Source organism: Silurus meridionalis, chromosome 7 (genome assembly GCF_014805685.1).
Source record: "Silurus meridionalis isolate SWU-2019-XX chromosome 7, ASM1480568v1, whole genome shotgun sequence".
Lineage (NCBI taxonomy): Eukaryota > Metazoa > Chordata > Actinopteri > Siluriformes > Siluridae > Silurus > Silurus meridionalis.
The window spans coordinates 26,621,926-26,647,063 of record NC_060890.1 but is presented as its reverse complement, the minus strand read 5'-3'; the positions used below and the strand labels follow the sequence as shown (position 1 = coordinate 26,647,063).

Sequence of the window (25,138 nt, the reverse complement as noted above, 5' to 3'; positions counted from 1 at the left end):
GAATTGAATTGAATTGAATTGAATGTGTGCGGTATGTGTGGTATAAAGTGAACGTGTGCGGTATGGTGGGGTATGAAGTGAACGTGTGCGGTATGGTGGGGTATAAAGTGAACGTGTGCGGTATGCTGTGGTATAAAGTGAACATGTGCGGTATGGTGTGGTATAAAGTGAACGTGTGCGGTATGGTGTGGTATAAAGTGAACGTGTGCGGTATGGTGTGGTATAAAGTGAACGTGTGCGGTATGGTGTGGTATAAAGTGCACTGTGCTGTGCAAGTCCACAGTTAAAGTGACTGTACAGGGTTTAAAGTGTCGTAGTGCGAAAATAAAGAAAAATTTAAATATTTGCAGAAGTGTGATGATGGAGCGAGAGTGACCAGCTTTAGATCCAGTTTTTAGATCCTGGGTGTTTCCTGGTTTAAACTCCGAATGGCCTGCGGGAAGAAGCTCCTCCTCATTCCCTCTGTGTTCGCTTTCAGGGAGCGGAAGTGTTTCCCTGAACACAACAGAGAAAAGAGTCTATTGTTGGGATGGCTGAGGTCCTTCACAATCTTCCTGGCTCTGGTCCGGCACCGCGTGCTGTAAATGTCCTGCAGGTTAGGGAGCTTGGTGTGGATGGTACGTTCAGCTGAACGCACGACCCTCTCGAGGACTCGCCTGTCCTGCATGGTGCTGTTCCCGAACCAGGAAGTGATGCTACCCGTCAAAACGCTCTCAATGGTGCAGGTGTAGAAAGTCTTTAGCACCTGAGAGGGAAGTTTAAAGTCCCTTAAGCGTCTTAGACACTGCCGGGCTTCTTCACCAGGGTGTTCTTGTGAACCAAGACAGGTCCTGTGTGATGTGAACACCTAGGTACCGGAAACTGTCCACTATCTCCACTGGGGTCCCGTTGATGTTTAGCAGTTGGTATGACCGCTCCTACTTCGTGCTGAAGTTCACTATCAACTCCTTAGTCTTGCTGACATTCAGGAGAAGGTTGTTCTCCTGGCACAATCTCCCCAGGTTTTTAACCTCCTGTAGGTAGGCCGTCTCATCGTTGTTGGAGATCAGACCCACCACAACAGTGTCGTCAGTAAACATGATGATGGTGGTGGAGTTGAAAGTGGAAGTGGCCACACGTACATATGTGTACAGCGAGTACAGCAGGGGGCTCAGAACACAACCCTGGGGAGTTCCAGTGCTGAGGGTGAGGGTGAATGAGGTGTGTTTTCCCACCCGTACGGCTTGTGGTCTGTCAGTCAGGAAGTTAGAGATCCATTGACACAGCGGCAGGCTGAGTCTCAGGACCTCCAACTTAGAGGTGAGTGTGGAGGGAATTATAGTGTTAAATGCTGAACTGTAGTAACTGTAGAATCTATATAATATACCAGTTTCAACTTTTCTACTTAATTACTAAAATAAATCTACTTTTTAATTAAATTATCGTTTGTTGAGATGCACCTGTGTGTGTGTGTATGTGTGTGTGTGTGTGAATATATATATATATATATATATATATATATATATATATATATATATATATATATATATATATATATATACATACAATTTATTATTATTTCAAAGCACTTCTTTCGCATGAACGTCTTTCACATCTGGAGTGTTTAATATCCACAGAGGAAGAGAGGAACAAGTACAAGAACCACCTTAGTGTCCATATACTTATGGATCTGGCTGTATATATATTATACACACACAAACACACACACAGAGTGTGAAGAGTCCCAGAGTGGAAGGATGAGACGTCAGCAGATTAGTGTGTTTGTGTGTGTGTGTGCCTCGTCTGGATTGAAGACGCCTCCAGAATCTCGCTGTATCTCTGTATGATCCTCACACACACACACACACACACACACACACACACACACAGACACAGTCTCGGGATGAAGAGTCCACACACACATCGTCTGTGCGTCCTCGTCTTCCTCGTACTGAACAGCACTCCGGGTGAGTACACACACACGCACACACTCACACATACACACACACACACACACTCACACACTCGCACACACACTTTATAAACTATTTTACAGTCTGAAATGGTCGCTGTGTGGAACTGAGTGCGACGTTAATCCTTTAATCGTGCAGAGAAAATCCCTCAGTGTGTAGAGTTAAAACCTGCAGCTCTCACAATGTGTGTCTGTGTGTTTGTGTCTGTGTCTGTGTGTCTGTGTCTGTGTGTGTGTGTGTGTGTGTGTGTGTGTGTGTGTGTGTTGGTTTTTGTGGTTTATGTGGACATTTGACCTGATTACGTACCGACATTATGGGGACATTTGGGATTATGGGGACAGGACAGGTGTCCTCATAATTCCCGCACTGTGGCTATATATATCTATACTAGAGGAGCTGAAATTCAAAATTTCAGTCCATGTCCATTTATACCACAAACACCGAAACTGACTTAACACAGTGTAACTTTGAATTTCGTAGTGCGCCCTGTAGCCCGGAGCCGGTACTGCAATCCGTTCACACATGTGTGAAAATTTGAGCCTTCTGATTGGCTAGCGCTGATTGCCATTTTTCGTTCTGTGATTGGCTGAGACCTACGTCAATTATCCTACGTGTTCCTTTTAAGGCGGAGTTTCATTAGACTCGGTTTGCCAACACATTGAACAGCCATTATCCAGCCCTTTAAAAGCCAGGTATGATTATAAAGTTCATAAACTTAATGAGTAGACTATTGATATATTCCAAGAGCTCGGTTCCTTGTTGTAAATTAATGTTGTAAGAAATATTTCATTGGAATCTGGAGATTGGGGTGAATTTAGCCTTAATGCATAAATTAAAGCTGGCTAGTTAGCAACATTATCAATGGTTAGTTTTAAAACCTGAGTTGAATAACTAATTACTGATAAATCTTGTACCGAATGCGCACTGTATAAATTTGGGTTTAGTGCGTTTGGCCGAATTAAAATGAAGGGGAAATGTCTGTATGTTAGCTAATAATAGTCAGTGCTGATAGCCGCTAGCTGATAGCCGCGCATCCTCGCGCTCTTTAAACGCGTTCGCTCCGGCCACAGAGCGCGTGCAGTGTTGTAAGGTGAGCTGCTGGGCATACAGCACCCGGACTGCTTATAAACTACTGAGAACTGCTTTTAATTATTTTATTTATTATAAGGCTGTATGCTATTTAATGTCGCTAGAACATCACTTCCGGTTAGCGCGTGCAGTGTTGTAAGGTGAGCTGTTGTACACACAGCACCCGGACTGCTTACAAACTACTCAGAACTGCTTTTAATTGTTATTATTTTGTTTATTATAAGGCTGTATGCTATTTAATGTCACTAGAACATCACTTCCGGTTAGCGCGTGCGACCGGAAACAGCTGAGTGCGTGCGGCGCGGGAGTTACATGGCTGAGTTTGGAGCGGTGGTGAGGGTCTGAGTGTGAGATAGAGATGATGGTACAGTGTGTAAACACTGCTGTATCACTGTGAGGGTGTAAATAACCCCTGATACTCTTCACTCATAACTCAGTAATACTGTAGTCAGAAGTAAAGCAGAATGAACACATCAGAAGTCTGATATCTTTGAGTGTCAGTGTGATGGAGAGTTTAAATCCCAGCTCTCCTCAGCATTGTCCCATGCTCTATCACTGGACATGTTTTACATAAACACCACTTATATTAACAATTTAAGGTTTTAGTTTAAATAAACACTCATTTCTGTGGGGAAGAACGGCATCATTTTAACATGGCTGAGATGAAGCGCAGAAGAAGAAAAGAACATCCAAAGCAGGAGACGGAGTATTACACATCTGCTGGGAAAGACAAACCTGGAAATATATAAATTCAGATAAAGGTAAGGGTCCATTCACACATGCCATCCTATGTTCCTTTTGACCTAGACTGCTTTCATTAACAGACAGGGCATTAGGATAAAACTGGTGTGAAGTTCACGACTGGATTAATATTTCATTTTTTCTTATTCAGGGTGTGTAGTATTCAGTTCAGTCCCTTTTGATGAGGGAGACCTCTTTAACCTCGCAACAGCAGACACTCTGGCAATCATCGAACACAGTAAACAGGTAATATATATTTTTTTACAGTTGTGAAATTATATTGAGCTCTTATTATATCTTATAAATCTGTATGTACTGTGTATGCCTGAGACCTGTTTCATTGTATATCAGGGCTTTAGTGATTTACATGTGTTTTGTGTTTATTGGCGTGTGTATGTAACAGACATGGTTTAGCAGTACACTGGGTATATGGGGACGTTGTTGTAATGTGATAGTCAATGTACATAAGCAGCTGTGTGTATAGTGTCTGACAGAAACCTGGTCTCGAGGGACTTCACTTTATAAAGTTATTGTATGAGCACCATTAACTTTATTAAATTAATTTCTCTTAAATTTGCATCTTATAGATGTAGACTTACTGACTATTGTACTTCCTTATCCCTCAGAGGTAAGGGTTTGTTACAGAAGCACCAAATAGCAGATGTGACCTGGGTGATTGTATATCATGAGAACAAAAGTGACCCAAATATTATAGTATAGTTAAGGCAGCAATGTTCTTGCTGGGTGTAAATAATATACCATATATACAGTGTGCTTTGCTAATGTACTGTATATACAGTGCACTTAAAATCACCCCAAAAGCCTGACATAGACCTTATAGAGTATCTGTAAAATGCAATAGTAAAGGAAGTGGCAGATTGTTGTTGCTCTAATAAAAATAAAAGGAATATTTGTTGATTCAATCTTGGTGGAAACTACTGGAATTTTCACAGAAACAGTTTTATGCATAGTCATTTGTAGAACTAGCAGTTCTGCAAAACCTAGTATGTCGGACTAAATACTAAGACCTTGTTTGCGATTGTTAATAATACAATTGCTGGTGATCCAAATGCTTTTTTTAAATATTTCTAAACATACCAATCTGTTTTAAATTAAATGTTTTGTGTAAAACTTAGTTTTATGTATCTTTTGAAATTAATGTCTTGGTTTGATATGGTTGCTAATGCAGTAAAATTAATTGCATTAAAATGTGACTTAAGTATCAAATACATTCTAGGGCTACTTAATGTTTATAACAAATGTGAGAAAGATTTCTTGTTTCTGTTTTTAGAATGTAGCTGAAAACATTAGAGGTTACTGCAGTAGATGAGTTGGAGGCTGCTGATCCAGGAGAAGAGTGAGAAAAGGTAATTTATAAAAATCATATTCTGATTATTTATTCCCAAAATGTTGCAGGTACTTTGCATTGTTTTAGTATGTTTTTATCAGTACGTATTGTCTCTCTTAGTCACTGGGAGAGATTGACTGGATGGGTGAACACTATCTGTGAACCATGTCTTGAGATCAAAATGACTGAGATTTTGTGTGCAGTTTTAGGTGCTGGGGTTAGGATTGAGTTAGTCTGTGTGTATGTAGTGTGTATGGCTGAGACCTGTTTTATGAGAACACTGTGTCTAATAAGGACATGCATAGACCATCATGTAAGAGTCCTCTACCAAAGGAGTATTAGTGTGTCCGTGTGTTTGACAAATACATGGTATATCAGGGCTTTAGTGATGTACATGTTTAGTGTTTATCTGAGTGTATATGGAACAGACATGGTTTAGCAGTACACTGGGTATATGGGGACGTTGTCAATGTACATAAGCAGCTGTGTGTATAGTGTCTGACAGAAACCTGGTCTCGAGGGACTTCACTTTATAAAGTTATTTTATGAGCACCATTAACTTTATTAAATTAATTTCTCTTAAATTTGCATCTTATAGATGTAGACTTACTGACTATTGTACTTCCTTATCCCTCAGAGGTAAGGGTTTGTTACAGAAGCGCCACATAGCAGATTTGTTGTACCTTGTAGTAATGTGATAGTCAATGTACATCATCAGCTGTGTGTATAGTGTCTGACAGAAACCTGGTCTCGAGGGACTTCACTTTATAAAGTTATTGTATGAGCACCATAAACTTTATTAAATTAATTTCTTTCAAATTTGCATCTTATAGATGTAGACTTACTGACTATTGTACTTCCTTATCCCTCAGAGGTAAGGGTTTGTTACAGAAGCACCACATAGCAGATGTGACCTGGGTGATTGTATATCATGAGAACAAAAGTGACCCAAATAGATTATAGTTAATGCATCATGCGTATTATTATATTGCTGGGTGTCAATTATATGGGTGCAAATTAATAGAGAGCCAAAAGATTATGAAAAGTAAAAAAATATTTATATATTGTTAATTATGTCCAAATGATAGTCCAAATGTGTTAACCTGGTTAAGAAGATGCTACAGCCAGGCTTACATTGTCTGATTTTTGGAATAACTCCAATATTTTACTGCTGTCTGTACATCAGATAGTCAGTGGAATGCGACGTAAATTTGAAACGTTAGTGAAGCTAAATGTATGTTTAAAATCAAAAATGCTTTGAGAATCTAATTGGTTTGTGTCCAGCCTAAAGGGAGGTAATAGCCATTAAAATATCCCTGGACAGGTCCATATAAAAGCATTTAGTTTTGTCTATTTTAGATTACCATTGTAAAGGGCCAATCTAAGCCTAAGAAACAGGATTCAAAAGAACTTTGTGAAAAGACAAAAAAGTAAGGTTGCCTGATAGACATTATTTTTGTCATAAGAAATTCTGTTAAATAATTATAAACTGAGTATTTGTTTTGGTTATGTTTTTAAATATGTACTGAACAGTATCTTACAATAACAAAAACAGTTCTTGAACAAAAGAAAATATGACAAAGGTTTATATTGATAATTTGTATATCATATTACTGTTCAGTAGAATATACAAAAACCTTGTTATTTTATCACCTCAGCTTTGAAATTAAAGGTATGCATTTAAATTGTAAAATTGAGTCCTTGATATGTCCTGTGTAGAATTAGGCTAGTATTAAGGCATCAAGATAAATTGGTGAAAATCTTTAATGTTATGATTATTCAAATCGATGAGCTTTTAGTTACAAACGAAACATACAGTAGTATTAATTTTGCATCTGCTTTTAAGATAAACTCAACATTGATGCTAGTGATGGAAGTGACTCTGAGAGTGGGGCTGATGCTGCAATTTGGATGCTTCCTGAAGACACCAGCACAGATCAGTAGGTTTTCTAACCTGTTCTAACCATGTTTAATATGCGCCATAATATGTCAGTCCACACTGCTAATGTACTCAATGATGATTTCTTTTTTACAGGGATGTGAAGCAATCGGACACCAGAAGAGGAAAATGGTTTGCGTTGCATTTTTTTAGGTTATGATTTTTCAGGATTTTTCAGGACACTTTTTTCAATATATTAATTAGCAATAAGAATTTATATTACAAAAGGTAACATTATTCACATTTATTTGCTATTTATAGTCCTAAACAAACCTCTGCCATCATACCTCTTTCACTTACTGTCTGTGGTTATGTTTGCATACACTCATTGATACAATTGAGTTCTTCGATGTCCCATCTACATTTATGGCAATAGCAAACTCCCATTCCCAGAGCGACGTAGAAAAAGCTTTGGAGTTCCCATCAAGAAATGTACACACCAGGCATAACGTTATGATCTTATAACGTTATGACTAGTGATTGAATAACACTAGCTCTTTATTATGGCAGCTGATCGTGGGTGGGATTTATTAGGATTGTAATTAGCTTTACAATTTTCCTCATTTTAAATTGGTTTAAGTGTCTTTATGTAATTCATTTGTATATCTAGCTCTCTGCAAGCTTTATATAACACTGAGCATTTTGGAGATTTCACTATGCACTAAACATTCAAATATCTAAACATCTTGGTTATCAAATTTCATTTATAATGGGTTTTTTGGTTAGTTTGTTTATGAATATTTTGCAGAGACTAAAAAACTCTAAAAAGAAGTCCCGAAAACTACAAGGAAAGGACTTGTTCTTTTAAGTCACTGATGTCTTGATAGTGCACCATGCTGTCAAGTCTGTGTTTGTGTGTGTCAGAGGGCCAATAAAACATGCCTGTCCCTTCAATACTGTGTGATGTCTTGTTTGTGTATTGTTAAAACCAATGTCCTGATAAAGCCCGTATGTCCTTACAAACACTATTTTTGTCAGAAGGCGGGACATTCCGAGCAGGTCCTCATATACAACCATAATGTCAGGTCTTTATATAAATTGTTTAAATTTGTGTAAAGTAATTCTGAAGTGAAATTTGTTTTCCTCAGAGCTGATTAGATTTTTTGACATTTGTAGCATCACTGTAGCACAAGGGGAAGGGTGGGTACCTTTAAACCATGGTACAACTTGTTTACCAGGCAAAGTCCACCTAATACATAAAAACCAGTATGTGTGTGTGTGTGTGTGTGTCCTGATAGAGTTTAATACAAATGTATTTAGTTAGTAAACAATAAATTAATTCTGGGCTGTGTAGAAGAAATAACAGCAGTGTGATGATCTCTGTGAGCTCCAGACATGCCAGAGTCCAAAACACAGAGATCCATTTTACATTCTGAGTTTATTCTACACTGTGTTTATTTTACACTGTGTTTATTTTACACTGTGTTTATTTTACACTGTATGTTTAATTCCACACTGTTTATTCTACACTGTGTTTATTTTACACTGTGTTTATTTTACACTGTATGTTTAATTCCACACTGTGTTTATTCTACACTGTGTTTATTTTACACTGTGTTTATTTTACACTGTGTTTATTTTACACTGTGTTTATTTCACACTGTATGTTTAATTCCACACTGTGTTTAATTCTACACTGTGTTTATTCTACACTGTATGTTTAATTCCACACTGTGTTTAATTCTACACTGTGTGTTTATTCTACACTGTGTTTAAATCTACACTGTGTGTTTTATTCTACACTGTGTGTTTTATTCTACACTGTGTGTTTAATTCTACACTGTTTAATTCTACACTGTGTGTTTAATTCTACACTGTGTGTTTAATTCTACACTGTGTGTTTTATTCTACACTGTGTGTTTAATTCTACACTGTGTGTTTAATTCTACACTGTGTGTTTAATTCTACACTGTGTGTTTTATTCTACACTGTGTTTAATTCTACACTGTGTGTTTTATTCTACACTGTGTGTTTTATTCTACACTGTGTGTTTAATTCTACACTGTTTGTTTAATTCTACACGGTGTGTTTAATTCTACACTGTGTTTAATTCTACACTGTGTTTAATTCTACACTGTATGTTTAATTTCACACTGTGTTTATTCTACACTGTGTGTTTATTCTATACTGTATGTTTAATTTGACACTGTGTTTATTCTACACTGTTTGTTTAATTCTACACTGTATGTTTAATTCGACACTGTGTTTATTTTACACTGTGTGTTTTTTCTACACTGTATGTTTAATTCCACACTGTGTTTATTCTACACGGTGTGTTTAATTCCACACTGTGTTTATTCTACACTGTATGTTTAATTCCACACGGTGTTTAATTCCACACTGTGTTTAATTCTACACTGTGTGTTTAAATCTACACTGTGTTTATTCTACACTGTGTTTATTTTACACTGTGTTAATTCTACACTGTGTGTTTAATTCTACACTGTGTTTATTCTACACTGTGTGGTTAGTGTGGTTAATTCTACACTGTGTGTTTAATTCTACACTGTGTTTATTCTACACTGTGTGTTTATTCTACACTGTGTGTTTAATTCTACACTGTGTGTTTAATTCTACACTGTGGGGTTAATTCTACACTGTGTGTTTAATTCTACACTGTGTTTATTCTACCCTGTGTGTTTATTCTACACTGTGTTTATTTTACACTGTGTTAATTCTACACTGTGTGTTTAATTCTACAATGTGTTTATTCTACACTGTGTGTTTTATTCTACACTGTGTGGTTAGTGTGGTTAATTCTACACTGTGTGTTTAATTCTACACTGTGTTTATTCTACACTGTGTGTTTATTCTACACTGTGTTTAATTCTACACTGTGTGTTTAATTCCACACTGTGTTTAATTCTACACTGTGTGTTTAATTCTACACTGTGTTTATTCTACACTGTGTGTTTATTCTACACTGTGTTTATTTTACACTGTGTTAATTCTACACTGTGTGTTTAATTCTACAATGTGTTTATTCTACACTGTGTGTTTTATTCTACACTGTGTGGTTAGTGTGGTTAATTCTACACTGTGTGTTTAATTCTACACTGTGTTTATTCTACACTGTGTGTTTATTCTACACTGTGTGTTTAATTCTACACTGTATGTTTAATTCGACACTGTGTTTATTTTACACTGTGTGTTTATTCTACACTGTGTTTATTCTACACTGTATGTTTAATTCCACACTGTGTTTATTCTACACGGTGTGTTTAATTTCACATGGTGTTTATTCTACACTGTATGTTTAATTCCACCCTGTATGTTTAATTCCACACTGTGTTTATTCTACACTGTGTGTTTATTCTACACTGTGTTTATTTTACACTGTGTTTATTCTACACTGTGTGTTTAATTCGACACTGTGTTTATTTTACACTGTGTGTTTATTCTACACTGTGTTTATTCTACACTGTGTGTTTATTCTACACTGTGTTTATTCTACACTGTGTTTATTCTACACGGTGTGTTTAATTCCACACTGTGTTTATTCTACACTGTATGTTTAATTCCACACTGTGTTTAATTCCACACTGTGTTTATTCTACACTGTGTATTTAATTCCACACTGTGTTTAATTCTACACTGTGTGTTTAATTCTACACTGTGTGTTTAATTCTACACTGTGTGTTTAATTCTACACTGTGTTTATTCTACACTGTGTTTATTCTACACTGGGTGTTTAATTCTACACTGGGTGTTTAATTCTACACCGTGTTTATTCTACACTGTGTGGTTAAATCTACACTGTGTGGTTAATTCTACACTGTGTGGTTAATTCTAACGTGTGTTGTCCTACATAATTTTGTTTTTTTCTACACTCTGTGTGGTTAATTCTATACTGTGTAAATTCTACACTCTGTGTGCTTAATTCTACACTGTGTGCTTAATTCTGCACTGTGTGTTTATTCTACACTGTGTTTATTCTACACTGTGTGTTTATTTCACTCTGTGTGGTTAATTCTACACTGTGTGGTTAATGCTACACTGTGGGGTTAACGCTACACTGTGTGGTTAATTCTAACCTGTGTTGTTCTACATAATTTTGTTTATTCTACACTCTGTGTGGTTAATTCTATACTGTGTAAATTCTACCATCTGTGTGGTTAATTATACACTGTGTGGTTTATTTTACACTGTGTGGATAATTCTACATTATTAGGTTTATTCTACGCTGTGTTTATTCTACACTGTGTGGTTTATTCTACACTGTGTGGTTTATTCTACACTGTGTGGTTAATTCTACATTATTTGGTTTATTCTACACTGTGTGTTTATTCTACACTGTGTGTTTAATTCTACACTCTGTGTTTAATTCTACGCTGTGTGTTTATTCTAGGCTGTGTGTTTATTCTACGCTGTGTGGTTTATTCTACGCTGTGCGTTTATTCTACACTGTGTGGTTTATTCTACGCTGTGCGTTTATTCTACGCTGTGCATTTATTCTACGCTGTGTGGTTTATTCTACGCTGTGTGGTTTATTCTACGCTGTGTGTTTATTTTGCACTGTTAATTCTACACTGTGTTTAATTCTACACTGTGTTTATTCTACACTGTGTGTTAATTCTACACTGTGTGGTTATTTATAAGTATTACTTCTACACTGTGTGGTTAATTCTACACTGTGTCATCTATTATAAGTATTAATTCTACACTGTGTGATTTAGTTTACACTGTGTCATTAATTATGAGTATTAATTCTCCAATGTGTGGTTAAATCTATACTGTGTGGTTAATTCTATACTGTGTAGTTAATTCTACACAATGTGGTTAATTTTACACTGTGTGGTTACATCTACACTGTGTGGTTAATTCTACACTGTGTGGTTAAATCTACACTGTGTGGTTAATTATAAGTATTAATTCTACACTTTGTTGTTAATTATAAGTATTAATTCTACACTGTGTGGGTAATTCTACAAGGTGTGGTTAATTCTACACCGTGTGGTTAATTATAAGTATTAATTTTACACTGTGTGGTTAATTATAAGTAATAATTCTACACTGTGTGGGTAATTCTACTGTCAGGTTTCCACCTGCCACTCCCCCCTCGGTGGCTGTCATGCTGCCGCTATCTCTGCCGCTCCCGGTTTTAATGACAAACACCCACCTGGTCCTCGTTATGGACTTGCCTTTATAAATGGCAGTTCCAGAGTCACAGGCTGTCGGTTCCTAAAGGTCATGCTACGGATCTTGTGGATCTCCGACTGCCAGCCGCTGGTCCCTCCAGGGACTGTCTCCGCTCTGTGGATCATGTCTGCTCCGCTCCATGGCTCATCTCCATTCCGTGGATTATCTCCCTTCTGTGGACTATCTCTGTTCCGTGAATTATCCCCGCATTATGGACCAAACCCGTTGACGGTTTGTTACTCTCTCTAACGGCATGATAGAGCAACTTCCGCTTCTGGCTCGTGGTCCGCCCTGACAGAAGAACCAACTGAAACAAGAAGAGGAGAAATCATTCTGCGCACCTCAGAGAGCCCGATGGAATTCCCGGCTCGTTTCTCTGGCGATGCGGCCGAATGGAGTGGCTTCCTGTTAAGCACCTGCAAGTTCATTGGAGCACAATCATCCCAATTCCCCACCAAACGAGCCAAGATCAGGTTTTTCATCTCTTTCCTGTCTGGGGACGCTCTCTCTCAGGCCAGTAAGATGTGGAGCGCGAATGGAGGCGATTGCGCCAATTTCATCAGGCTTTTCACGCGGATGTTTGGGATGGTTACAGCGGCTCTCCACTACAGCCCCCTCAATTCTGAGAGGGCTTTGCTCCAGTGTTCCTCCAAGCACATCACTCTGCTCCAGAGTTCCTCCGAGCGCTCCACTCTGCTCCAGAGTTCCTCCGAGTGCTCTGCCCCGCTCCAGAGTTCCTTGGAGTGCTCTGCCCCGCTCCAGAGTTCCTCCGAGCGTTCCGCTCCGCTTCAGTGTTCTGCTGAGTGCGCTCCAGCTTCAATCTCGCCTCCAAGCTCCTCTGAAGGCGACGTCTCGCCCGCAAGCTCCTCTGAAGGCGAAGTCTTGCCTCCCAGTCCCCCTGAAGGCAATGTCTCGCCCCAAACTCCTCAGAAGGCAACGTCTCGCCTTCAAGTCCTTCTGAAGGCAACGTCTCGCCTCCCAGTTCCCCTGAAGGCGACGTCTCGCCCCCAAATTACTTTGAAGGTGACTTCTCGCCCCCGAGCTCCTCTGAAGGCGACGTCTCGCCTCCCAGTCCCCCTGAAGGCGATGTCTCGCCCCAAACTCCTCAGAAGGCAACGTCTTGCCTTCAAGTCCTTCTGTAGGCGATGTCTGGCCTCCAAGTCCCTCTGAAGGCGACGTCTCGCCCCCAAATTCCTTTGAAGGTGACTTCTCGCCCCCGAGCTCCTCTGAAGGCGACGTCTCGCCTCCCAGTCCCCCTGAAGGCGACGTCTCGCCCCGAAACTCCTCAGCAGGCAACGTCTTGCCTTCAAGTCCTTCTGAAGGCAATGTCTGGCCTCTAAGTCCCCCTGAAGGTAACGTCTCGCCTCCAAGTCCCTCTGACGGCGGCATCTTGCCTCCATGTCTCTCTGAAGGTGACGACATAGACCAAGACCTCTCTAGAGGTGACATAGTCCCAAGGTTCTCCAGGGGCGCCATTGCACTTCAAGACTCCTCCGAAGGCAACGCCGTGCCTCAAGGCCCCTCTAAGGGTGACGTTGTGCTTTAAAGCAGAGGGCGTCGCTCCGTCTCCACTCATCTCCACTCCGCTCCGTGGATTATCTCCACTCCGCTCCATGGACCATCTCCTCCCCGCTCCATGGATCATCTCCGTTCCGTGGATCCTTTACGTTCCGTCGTTTATCTCTCTTCCGTGGACTATCACTGTTCCGTGAATTATTCCCGCTTTACGGACCAAACCCGCATGACTGTTGATGATAGAGCTACTCCCGCTTCCGGCTCGTGGTCCGTGCCCTGACATCTACATTGTGTGGATAATTATAAGTATTCATTCTACACTGTGTGTATAGTTGTAAGTGATAATTCTACACTGTTTGTTCATTCTACACTGTGTGGTAAATTCTAAACTGTGTGGTTAAATCTAGTGTGTGGATAATTGTAAGTGTTAATTCTACACTGAGTTAAATTCTACACGGTGGGGTTAATTCTACACTATTTGGTCAATTCTACACTGCGTGTTTATGTCTATATTATGTGGTTAATTCTACACTGTGTGGATAATTGCACTATGTGGTTTATTGTGCACTGGAAGGTTAGGTCTATACGATGTGAATCATTGTAAGTGTTTATTCTGTACTGCGTGGTTAATGCTACAGTATTCGTTTAATTCTAAACTGCGTGTTTATTTCTATATTATGTTGTTAATTCTACACTGTATGCGTAGTTCAACACTTACAGAAATACTTTCTGATGTGTGTGTGTGTGTGTGTGTGTGTGTGTGTTTGTTTCATCTCCACCCATGCTGAATGCCTCATGTAGCACGTGAGTCATGATTTCTGTCTCTCAGTTTTACACAGATTTTATTTTATTTTATTTCATTTTATATTGATTTATTGATTTATTTATTTTGATTTTAATTATATTTTATTAAATTTATTTTATTTTATTTATTTTATTTTACACTGACTGGTTAAACATCACTTAAATGCAGACCGTGTGTGTGTGTGTGTGTGTGTGTGTGTGTGTGTGTTAAGGTTAGAATTCTAGATGGTTGTAGATCTGTACTTTAAAACATTATGAGTCTGCAAACATACTAATATTATTATAATTATTATAATTATTATAATTATTATTATTATGAAGGTGAAATGAAGGTCAGATTAGTGAAACTCTAAGTAGGTTATTTGTTTGTGAATAACATGTAGAGCTTCTTGTGTGACTGGACCAAACACACACACACACACTAATATTACTATATTAATTGACATACTGACTAAAATATTTTTACTCACAAGCATTATTTCACCTGCAGTTTGTCCTCCATGCCTGTTTTTTTTCACTACACTTTGAGTAAAAAGTGTAGCTGGAAGTGGAGCTGGAGGTAGCAGAGCTGAAGATGTTGAGATGTTCGTTGGGAGTGATGACGATGGACAGGATTAGAAATTAGTTTATTAGAGGGACAGCGCATGTAGGACATTTTGAAGACGAGTTGAAAAGGGTGAGATTGAGATGGTTTGGACATGTGCAGAGGAGGGACATGGGGTATATCAGTAGAAGAATGCTGAGGATGGAGCCACCAGGAAGGAGGAAAAGAGGAAGACCAAGGAGGAGGTTTATGGATGTGGTGAGGAAAGACATGCAGATAGTTGGTGTGAAAGAGGCAGATGTAGAGGACAAGGGGGTATGGAGACGGATCATGCTCTGTGGCGCCCCCTAATGAGAGCAGCCGAAAGAAGAAGAAAAAGATGAAGTGGTGACTTCAAACTGCAGACTCTTTTCCTTTGTTATAAGGTTGTAAATAAATGCGTTGTCAACATAAAACAAGTGTTTAAAAAGAATACCACTAATGAACAAGTCCCAAGTGTGATTATTAAGCATGTTTTATTGCTGGGCAACTTTACACCAAGTTATTCCAGCTACAATAAAGTCTTAAAAGATACAAGGCTTCAAATGACGTCTCTGATGTAATTAATCTCAATTTACAGGTACAATAACAATGTAATAATAATGTATTAACTAAAAAAAAAAAATCTTAAAACAATCCTAATCATCTTACACAATCTGCTCTTGTGTCATATTTTATTTATTAAAATAAGATCAATATGGTTTTATAGCTAAAAAATATTATAATATTATAATATATTGGTATTTGTGACTAGATGAGTCAAATTGATTACTATAGCGCTTTTCACCACAGACTGCCTCAAAGCAGCTTTACAGAATTTTAAGAGTTAATGAGGAATTTTTGCAGAAAATTAATCAACACTTTCTGACCAATCAGGATCCAGAAAAGGTTCAATAATTGTGTGTAGTACATGTGAGTTCGATAAGTATTGGGAAATCTAGCGATGATGGGCGTTAACTCAATTCACGGCACTATAAGGAACATGTGATGGTTCAGGTGATGTTTTTACACTCATCACTGTCATAAATCTGAAAATATATCTTTGATCTTTTTCAGGACTGTTGGATTTTGCACCGTATTTCCACGACAATAGGAACATGGTGCTGTTCAGCATCTCTGAGGACACACCAGTAGGTGAGGATGCGTTTGTTCACCAAACACACTCACGGATACACAAACGGTATCTCTTTATTAATGTACACTAAGATTAGCCGAATGCTATTGCGTTACTGTCATGCCAGTCATGTATGTGGGTTATAACGAGGCTGAATCCCTTGCTAATCCGTGTAAAGCCACTTTCTCACGTCTCGTTCACACGTCTCGTATCAGCGTGAGCTACATGACACCTCGTTTCATCTTCACGAACCTGCAAGATCAGAACAGCTGCATGAGGATCTGTAGAGATATGTAACCTGCACTGTAAAAAAAATCCCGTAAAATTTACGGTAAAAAACTGGCAGCTGTGGTTAAAATACAAATTACAGTCGAAATTTTATTAATTTACGGTACAAATAAAATATTGACTGTATTTTTTACGGTAGATTTCTGGCAACCACAGCTGCCAGTTTTTTACCGTAAATTTTACAGTTTACTTTTAAGTGTACTGTAAACAGAAAAACATTTTGACTGTATTTTCTACGGTAGATTTCTGGCAACCACAGCTGCCAGTTTTTTACCGTAAATTTTACATTTCACCTTTAAGTGTACTGTAAACAGAAAAAAATTAATGTATTTTGTACGGTAGATTACTGACAAAATTTAAGTTGATAAATTATTCAATAACACCCAGAACTGGTAAGGAAAGCAATATATAGCAAAATATACCTTTTATTTTAATACCACAAACATATACAATAACAACTATTTTCTTTTCCTTAAAACAGCAGGAAAATGTATTCCAGAATAAACATTTTAAATGATTACAGTCTTTACCAGAAGGCAGTATTCTATACTCTTAATGGCATGTGGTTAATCAAGGAAATACAAGGAGAAAAAAAAGTTATTTTTGCGATTATAGCGACATTCAATTATTAATGCAAAAGTGACATTTTAAGTATCATTGCTCAAATAATTACTGGTATAGTAAAAAACATACCATAATTACAATACAGTATACAAACAAAAGGTTAATCAAGGAAATACAAAGAGAAAAAAGTTTGTCGCGATTAATGCAAAAGTGACATTTTAAGTACTCACTACTTAAATAATTACTGGTATAGTAACAAACATACCATAAGAACAAAGTAGTATATTGGTAAAATATACATTTCTAAGAGACAGCTCACACATTTTTTTTAACATTCTCAAGTCATTTTCAACATTCAAAGCATCTTCCAGTATAAATTTGAAAAGCATCGTCACTGCCAACGTTATCCTCACACATCTGTCAAATAAGTTTTTGTCCAACCTTAGTCTGTTCTCCATTCGTGATCAACAAGGTCTGCTATGAGTGTAAGGACTCTGGGATTCACTGGAAGCTGTTTTTTGTTTTTTCTTGACTCAACTTTGGTTCCCTTCTCTGGATTTATGCTGAAGAAGCACCTACAAAAGAGAATGTAATCACTCATTTTGTTGATCAAAAATACAGATAGAAAAGCTCACCAAATTACTTCACTAAAAAAAAAAACTTTTTTGTACATGAACTAATATAGTACAAGTACATATTAAGTTAACAGTACAAATCTTCACTAATTCACTAGTTCACTAATGATTAAAATATCTAACATGAGCAAACAATGAACAACTTTATTTTTCTAACTGAAACAATGTACAAAGAACTGTTACAAATGTTTTCCCATTGTTAGTTAATTTTAGTGAACACATTACCTTACGTTAACAAATGAGAAATTACTGTGAAGTGCAATTACATGTTAAAAATAGTTTAATGCCTACCTTTGTATGAATTCCAGAGTAGAACCAAGTTCCAAAGGGTAATGAATGTTAAAACAATAGTAACTGCTAAACATCATGCAAATTGCTGTGACGAATGTAGAAATGTGCGGAGTTGAAATCTTTTGGTCGATGCTCAGCATGAAAAGCTTTGATGTGTAGCATGAAGTGCCTACAGACAAAAACAAACAATTAAATGCCTTTGGTCTTGCCTTGGAATGACATGATAATGAGTAATTAATGTCATTTTTTACTCACCAGCAAAGTAAAACAAAACCTGTATACATTTTTTTTCTTTCTAAACACAGAGAAAGAAAATTTGTAGAATGTTTGTAACCACACAGTTTTGGGGCGCCACTGATTACCACAGTATTTTGCTTAATATAGTCAATATCCGCCCACAACTGTTCGGTTAGAAGCCTTCTTCAAAACAATGGCAGAACAAAAATCTATACAGGTTTTGAACAAATTTAATTTGAGTAAATTACAGAATTATAACATTGAACTATCCTTTAAATTGTAAAAAACAATTTTATTAATTCAAACTCACCACAGACAATGATGCAGGGTGTTGCTGGTAAGTTGTCTACATCCACATCTTCCACAAGGCAAGACTCTTCCACATAATGAAACATCACTTCTTCCTTTTCATCGAAGTAGGCAAGCAGAAGAAGCACCACATCTTTTAAATCCTCACTGCATCCTTCAGGTTGACACCTCAAAACATCTAGTTTTGCAGCAGTCTGCAGAACTTTTGGTTTCTTTTCTGCACCAACTGTTTTAAGAAAGTTCAGGAGCCGCTGTCCTTTTTTATCCAAGCTTTTAAGAAACATCTCCTTCAGATCAATTCCAGTTAGCTGCTTGAAGTGTGTACACATACCAACCTCTTGAAATAGAAATGGCCAGTTCTCACAAAGCTGGTGTATGCTTGCTCCATTGTTTATGTCTCTGCGCTGTGTGTAGTATGTTGCTTTCAGGAGGTTGCTAACTTCTTCCAAATCAAAATTTGTTTCTTTAGACTTCATCTTCATAATTTCTTGTTTTTCCAGCTGGCTCTCTTTGGTCTCATTCAATGGCATACATTTTACATTCCAATTTACACAGCCATAAGTGTCTTGAACCATTGCCTTTCTTTCAGCAGGAATCTCCTCTGTGTCAGAGTCTTCTGTTCTGCTGCATTTTCGAATTTTCACATTTTCTGTACGATTCTGGATCTGCTTAAGTAGTGAGTGATATCCTGCACCAACTATATCACCATCAATAACATCCTGCAAGGATGCAGGGTATTTGACCACCATCTTTTTGGCAATAGCTGTAGAGTTTTGCTTACTTGGAGACTTGCATATCTTCATCATTTCGGACACGACAATTTTCACCATATCTCGTCGCAATCTTGGGGTTGGTCTTTTCTGCCTTTCTAAACATTGCATCAATGCTTCTGGCAACTTCTCCCATGGTATTTTAAAATTGTCAGCCCAGTCAGAAGCAATCGTGGAAGCCTTGCCAAATGTTGGGGATGGTGATGAGCATGAAGAAGACTGTGTGCCACTGCAGCTGTCTCTAGAACTTAGCAAGCTATCTGAACTTTCTTCTAAGAGGACAAAGGTAAAAATGATCACTTATGAAACCAATTTAAGAAAACTTTTACATTTTTATATTTAATCATAAAAATTAAATGTACTTACTGATCTGGCTCCAGGCAGACACAAGTTTTCGTGCCTGAATGGGTCGTAATACGGGCAAGAGTTCTGCTTCCTGAACATATCGGAAATCTTCAGGTGAAGATACTCTCCAGTGTCTCCACCACTGACTGTAGCACCGAAGATGAAATATCTTTGAGAATCTCAGCAATTGCAGTGGTTACACAGCTTTGCTCCAATTCATTCATGACTAAAAAAGAGAAAAAAAATTCAAATTGGTGACTCTAAAATTAATTAAAAGGTATAATTGGCCCATTTGAGCACAATTAAACTGTTTCAATTCAAACCTGTATGAGTATCTTTTTTCCTTTGAACATAAAATATATTTTCCAATAAAAAGAAAATATAACCAAAGACTACGTTTTTTTTACATTCTGATATACATTTTTTTAAATTGTTTTCTTTTATGTTCAATAGAAGAAAGAAACTTGTAACAGATTGATGTCAAAACTGTATCAGAAATTTCATACGTTAGGTGTGTTGAGCTGTGCAAACAACAGAAAGTAAAATATGATGCAAAAATATCGGTTTGAATTGCACTATTTTAGTTTAAAACTAGTTTAGTTTTATCAATACAATCCAGTGTTACAACTATGCAAGCTTCCATTGATCTAATGAGACACTATGCTGTGTTTCAGTGGAACTACCCTACAACCTTGCAAAATGTAAGATGACAGTGGGTAATAATCAGGCAAGTGGTCAATGTTCAGACACTGAACCCTTTCACTGGTGTTTCTTAGGGAATACAAATGATAGTCAGGAAGAAAATCTGCTATGAACACCCTGGTCAGCAAATCAACATGCTCCTCTGTGATGAACATGAGCATAATTTCACCAAAGTCCACTGTCTCCTCATTACTAATGACAAACAGTTGGCCCTTTTTGAACACAGTTTCTTTATACTGTATTTCTGAAGAAACCCTTGTTTGTGTTTCACTAAATCTGAATGGACTGACTGCATCTTTGACAGTTTCACTGTAAAGCTCAGAATAAAACGGAGAACTATCTTTCAGTTGTAAGAATGGGGGACAAGATCCAGATGCCAAATAGGCCTTAAACAACTGATGCCTTTCAGAAAGGGTGCGACACACATTTTTAAAATTCTTGAGATGTCTGGTACATCTTTTGAAGTAACTGTGTTTACTTTCAAATCTCATTGTCCATAATCGGATCAATGGACCAAATTTGAGTATCAGACCTGGATAGTGTCGAAGGTAGTGATGTTTTGGTTTTAGATTCACTTCTGGAAAGGCTGCTTTTCTAGACTCCAGGTATTCTTGGATGAGAACATCCAAATATGCAACCTGTGACACTGAAATCTTCTGAGCGCAAATCAGATCAACAATGTCCTTTAGTTGAAGAGTTAATTGCCAAACCTCATCTGCAGGATCCACAACTCTATTACCAAGTATTACAGGTAGAAGACGTAAGAAATTCTAATTTTGAATGGCCTGACCAGCTAGCTTAGCTCCATGAGAATTTAACTCACAAGGTTTTGTGAATGCATCAGAACCATTGTATTTGAACTGCCTGATTCGACGGTTAAGAATTGGGTACGTGAACCACTTATTTTTAACAAAATATTTGATGTAAAGAGCAACATCGTAAGAAAACACGCCTTCAAAAATGTCGTGACCAAGGCATGGTGGCAAGCCAGGTTGGCAAACTTTAAAGTTCTTCAAAGAGTTGAAAACTGAATCAAACTTAATGCCTTTAACTGTTTCATTTTCGGTCTGTAATTGGTTAACAACAGCACTGTAGTTTTCAACAGTGCGCAGTGGACCACAAAAATTTGGGTCAACACCCTGAAATTCTTCTTTAGTAATTAGACAGTACCTGCAAAAATAGCTTGACTGACTAAAATTTTCAGTGAATCCACCAATGCAGTGGGATCCCAAATTGTCTCCTGAAATGCAGTAAAGTGTGCCTTTTATGCTAGATTGATCTGACAAAGCAATTCCATTTTCCTCAACGTCTTTCAGGTCTGTTACTAGCTCTGAGAAAACACTTTCATGGCCAAAGTCTTTAAAGTCTTTTTCTCTGCACAGCATAACCAACTGCACATGTTCTGTGTTTGACCTGAGATGAACTGGCAAATTGTCAAGAGAAAGGTATACAGCCAAAATTTTGTGTTTTTTTCGTGCAGACCCTAAAGGGTTAACCACCTCAAAAGCATCCTGATAGAGCAGTAGCTGGAGGTTTGGGATGTCTTGAGAGAAATTCCTGCACTTCAGTATTTGGCCATCTGAGCAATCACAAAGTACATCAGCAAGGTTTTTTTCAGGCAGGTGCAACTTCCTCCCAAAATCTGAATTCAGCAGACACGTCAATGAGTCTTTCACAGGTACATAGTATGCAAATTGCTCTGTCCGATTCTCATCTCTACCTAAAAGTATTCTTTTTGGTTCAACGTATTTAAACACTTTTTTAAAGGTCTGACTCCTTGAATACTCTGTTCGCATTGGTCCTTTATGACACACAGAAAACAAGTCTGATTCCTTCACAGTAGCAAATATTTGAGAAATAGTCTCATTAGGTAATGACAAATTCTGCAAAAGTGAATGTAGCTTACTAAAAGTATATGTCTGTCCCAATTCATGAATATTTTGCATCTCATCTACAATATTTTGTATTGTAGAAGCTGGAAGAAGAAACTGTCCTTGTAATTTCATATAAAATAGGCTCACATTTCTTAAATACAAATCATCAAAATTTTGAAATGAGCCCATTTCACTTACTTCAGACTCACCTGTATTTGAATGCAGGTCAGCAGGACACTGCTCTGATGTCACTGACAGTGTCTCTGATGCAGAAGGCCGATGTGAATCTGTAATGCTGTTAACTGAACAGTTCCTGTGCTTCCTAGACATATGAGAAGTAAAAGAGGACATGATGTGAAAAACACTTTTGCACCCTCTTACTGGACAGTAAACTACACGACCTTCCTTAATATGGTTCTTTAAGTGAGCAACAAGACTAGCCACATCCTGGCACTGATAACTACATAGTGAAACACTACAAATCAAATTCGTATCTACCACTGCATGTGCAGTCACAGCAGCAGTAGAGCTGTTATGGCGCCGATAAAAATGGCTCTTAAATGTTACGTATTTAGAAAACGACTGTTTGCAGTCACTAGCGACACATTTGAAAATGGCGCGAGGTTCGTTGCGATGCAGTCTGCAGTGCAGAACATATTCCCTCAGACTTTGCACCGTTAAACTACAAAAACAGCAAGTGTACATTTTAATGTATTTAAATCTCACTCGTCGTGAACTTAAGTGATAATCGAGGCGAGATATCGTGTAAACATGTTCACTTCACCATAGTTAAAACCGCACACTGCTAAACTGCGTCACAATCATTTTAAATCGAAGTACTCAGAGCGAATTCGTTCATTTCTAATGGCTTGAATGAATGACTGTATATTAAAAAAGATAAAACTTTACCATCAATACAGCCAAGAAGTTCACGTCATGTGAGATATGACGCTAAAGATAAGAAAATAACACTTTACCCCCTCAAGGGCTGTAGCTGAAATGAAAGTTTGAGAATGAGTTGTGTTTACCTGACAGACTTCGTGAAGAAAATTATAAAGTCAGAAGGTTGTCGCGGTTTGCACGTTGCTCCCTATTTCTGTTTCAGAGAAACACCGCCAGTTGAAAATCTCAAAATGCAACGTCATGACTGCTGTGATTGGACGCCATTAGCCAATGACTTTAAAACACAAAATGCTTATTAAATATATGGTTTATTTTTATTATGCAACGTAATTGCACGTATTGTACATCCTATTGAGCCACTGAAAAATCAAAACAATTTTTTTTATAATTAAAAAATGTAATTATAAAAATTAAAAATTAAAATATGTACACACACACACACACACACACACACACACACATATATATATATATATATATATATATATATATATATATATATATATATATATATATATAGAGAGAGAGAGAGAGAGAGAGAGAGAGAGAGCTCAATAACACTATACTCTGAATAGGCGTCATTGAAAACCAAACGGTCATGTATTGTCAGTTTCTAATATTTTATTTTCATAGAGGTACACAAATTGGCAATATGCATCTGAGGCAAACAGTAATTAGCTAAATAGCTAAATTTATTTTTGGGTACTTTATTGTTGTTTTAAGGGATTTTAACTTTAATAGCATGATATTTTAATTTTAATGAGGTTTTAACAAATAAATAATGCAAAAATATCATATTTTCTTGTATTTACATTAATAGTATTTAACTGTTCATTCCACGGTAATTTTATATTTTATAGTTTACAGTTTTTTTACCTTTGCTGCTTTACAATCATTCACCTTTAATCTACTGGCATTTATTTTATTGTTTTAGTGTACTTTACTGTTGTTTTAATTGGTTTTTAATGCGGTTTTTACAAAGTAAGAATGTAAAATTAACAAGGTTTTCTTGTATTTACATTAACAGTATTTAACTGTTAATTCAACGGTAATGTCACATCTCATAATTTACATTTTTTTCCTGTTGCTACTTTACAGTTTTTTACCGTTAAAACTACGGACATTTTTTACAGTGTGAGAGATAAGAGAAATTGTTTTGTCAAAAATGTTAAAGTTTACCAGCTACAAATAAAAACGTAAGAAAATTTTTAGTTGTAAAATGTTGAATAAATACTAAGTAACAGAAGCTCTCACGACCGTGTTGCGCTCATTCAGGGTTTTTTATGTGAATTACAATGTTTTCATTCCTTTGTTGATGTAATATTGAAAGCAGGATCGACTGAAGCACAAAACCTATTAGTGACTTCATACAGCATTCTGGCTTCACTCCGAGAAGTTCATGTGGATCATCACATGCTTTTATAAAGCACTAGAAAGGGACAGAAAATGGGAGTCCCACACGTCCTCTTCTAAAACTGTTTAAGACAAAATCTTTACATGCTCACTGCAGAAAAGCCGTGGTTTACCCTACCCTGCTGTACCCCAAACTGTCCCCCCTTTCCCTTTGACCTCCAGGTAAGGATTGGATGTTACATTGGAAATATTGTGCACTTTTTGGCACTGATCATATTTGGTTTTGTGGTTTTTTTTTATTTTTTAAGGAAAATGAATGAGTCTTTTTATAATAATAATAATAATAATAATAATAATAATAATAATAATAATAATGATGATAATGATAATAATAATAATAATAATAATAATAATAATAATAATAATAATAACATTACAGACACATAACAAACAAAGTGAGTTTTAAGAGCAGATTTAAAAACATTAAAATCCTGTCTAATCTCAATGGGGAGGGAATTCCACAGTTTTGGTTAATGGAAGGAAAATACCTGATCATTATGAAGGCATCATAAGACTTTCACATTTAGTTTTTCAATTACAATAAAAAAAAACTAATGAACACAACCTACACTGACCTGTGCAT

The 25,138-nt window shown here is 37.2% G+C and overlaps 2 protein-coding genes across 5 annotated transcripts in view; one reads left to right on the top strand and one right to left on the bottom strand.

The window, feature by feature from the left end:
- Window positions 1-1,811: 1,811 nt before the first annotated feature.
- Window positions 1,812-25,138, top strand: part of LOC124388465 (cadherin-related family member 1-like) — a 41,102-nt gene continuing 17,775 nt past the window's right edge. Inside the window, exons 1-3 of one of the 2 annotated variants that reach the window (XM_046853105.1) lie at window positions 1,812-1,946; window positions 14,525-14,527; window positions 16,167-16,244. In XM_046853105.1, coding sequence (XP_046709061.1) covers window positions 1,823-1,946; window positions 14,525-14,527; window positions 16,167-16,244 — 205 coding nt within the window. In that variant the 5' untranslated portion in view covers window positions 1,812-1,822. The remainder of the gene's footprint in view (window positions 1,947-14,524; window positions 14,528-16,166; window positions 16,245-25,138) is intronic. The other variant, XM_046853107.1, reaches the window with a different exon arrangement.
- On the bottom strand, window positions 16,296-23,382 carry LOC124388478. Of its 3 annotated transcripts, none has more exons than XM_046853144.1 (6): window positions 22,449-23,214; window positions 19,685-19,889; window positions 18,550-19,590; window positions 18,003-18,171; window positions 17,518-17,651; window positions 16,296-16,476 (listed from the first exon to the last, which is right to left on the bottom strand). In XM_046853144.1, exons 3-5 carry the CDS (start codon window positions 19,427-19,429, stop codon window positions 17,519-17,521), a joined length of 1,182 nt encoding a protein of 393 aa, XP_046709100.1. In that variant the 5' UTR covers window positions 19,430-19,590; window positions 19,685-19,889; window positions 22,449-23,214; the 3' UTR covers window positions 16,296-16,476; window position 17,518. The 3 variants fall into 3 exon arrangements, with proteins under 3 accessions (XP_046709100.1, XP_046709099.1, XP_046709098.1); XM_046853143.1 differs by lacking the exon at window positions 16,296-16,476 and adding an exon at window positions 23,268-23,382 and having other exon boundaries at window positions 16,905-17,651; window positions 22,449-22,561; XM_046853142.1 differs by lacking the exons at window positions 16,296-16,476; window positions 17,518-17,651; window positions 18,003-18,171; window positions 18,550-19,590; window positions 19,685-19,889 and adding an exon at window positions 23,268-23,382 and having other exon boundaries at window positions 20,180-22,561.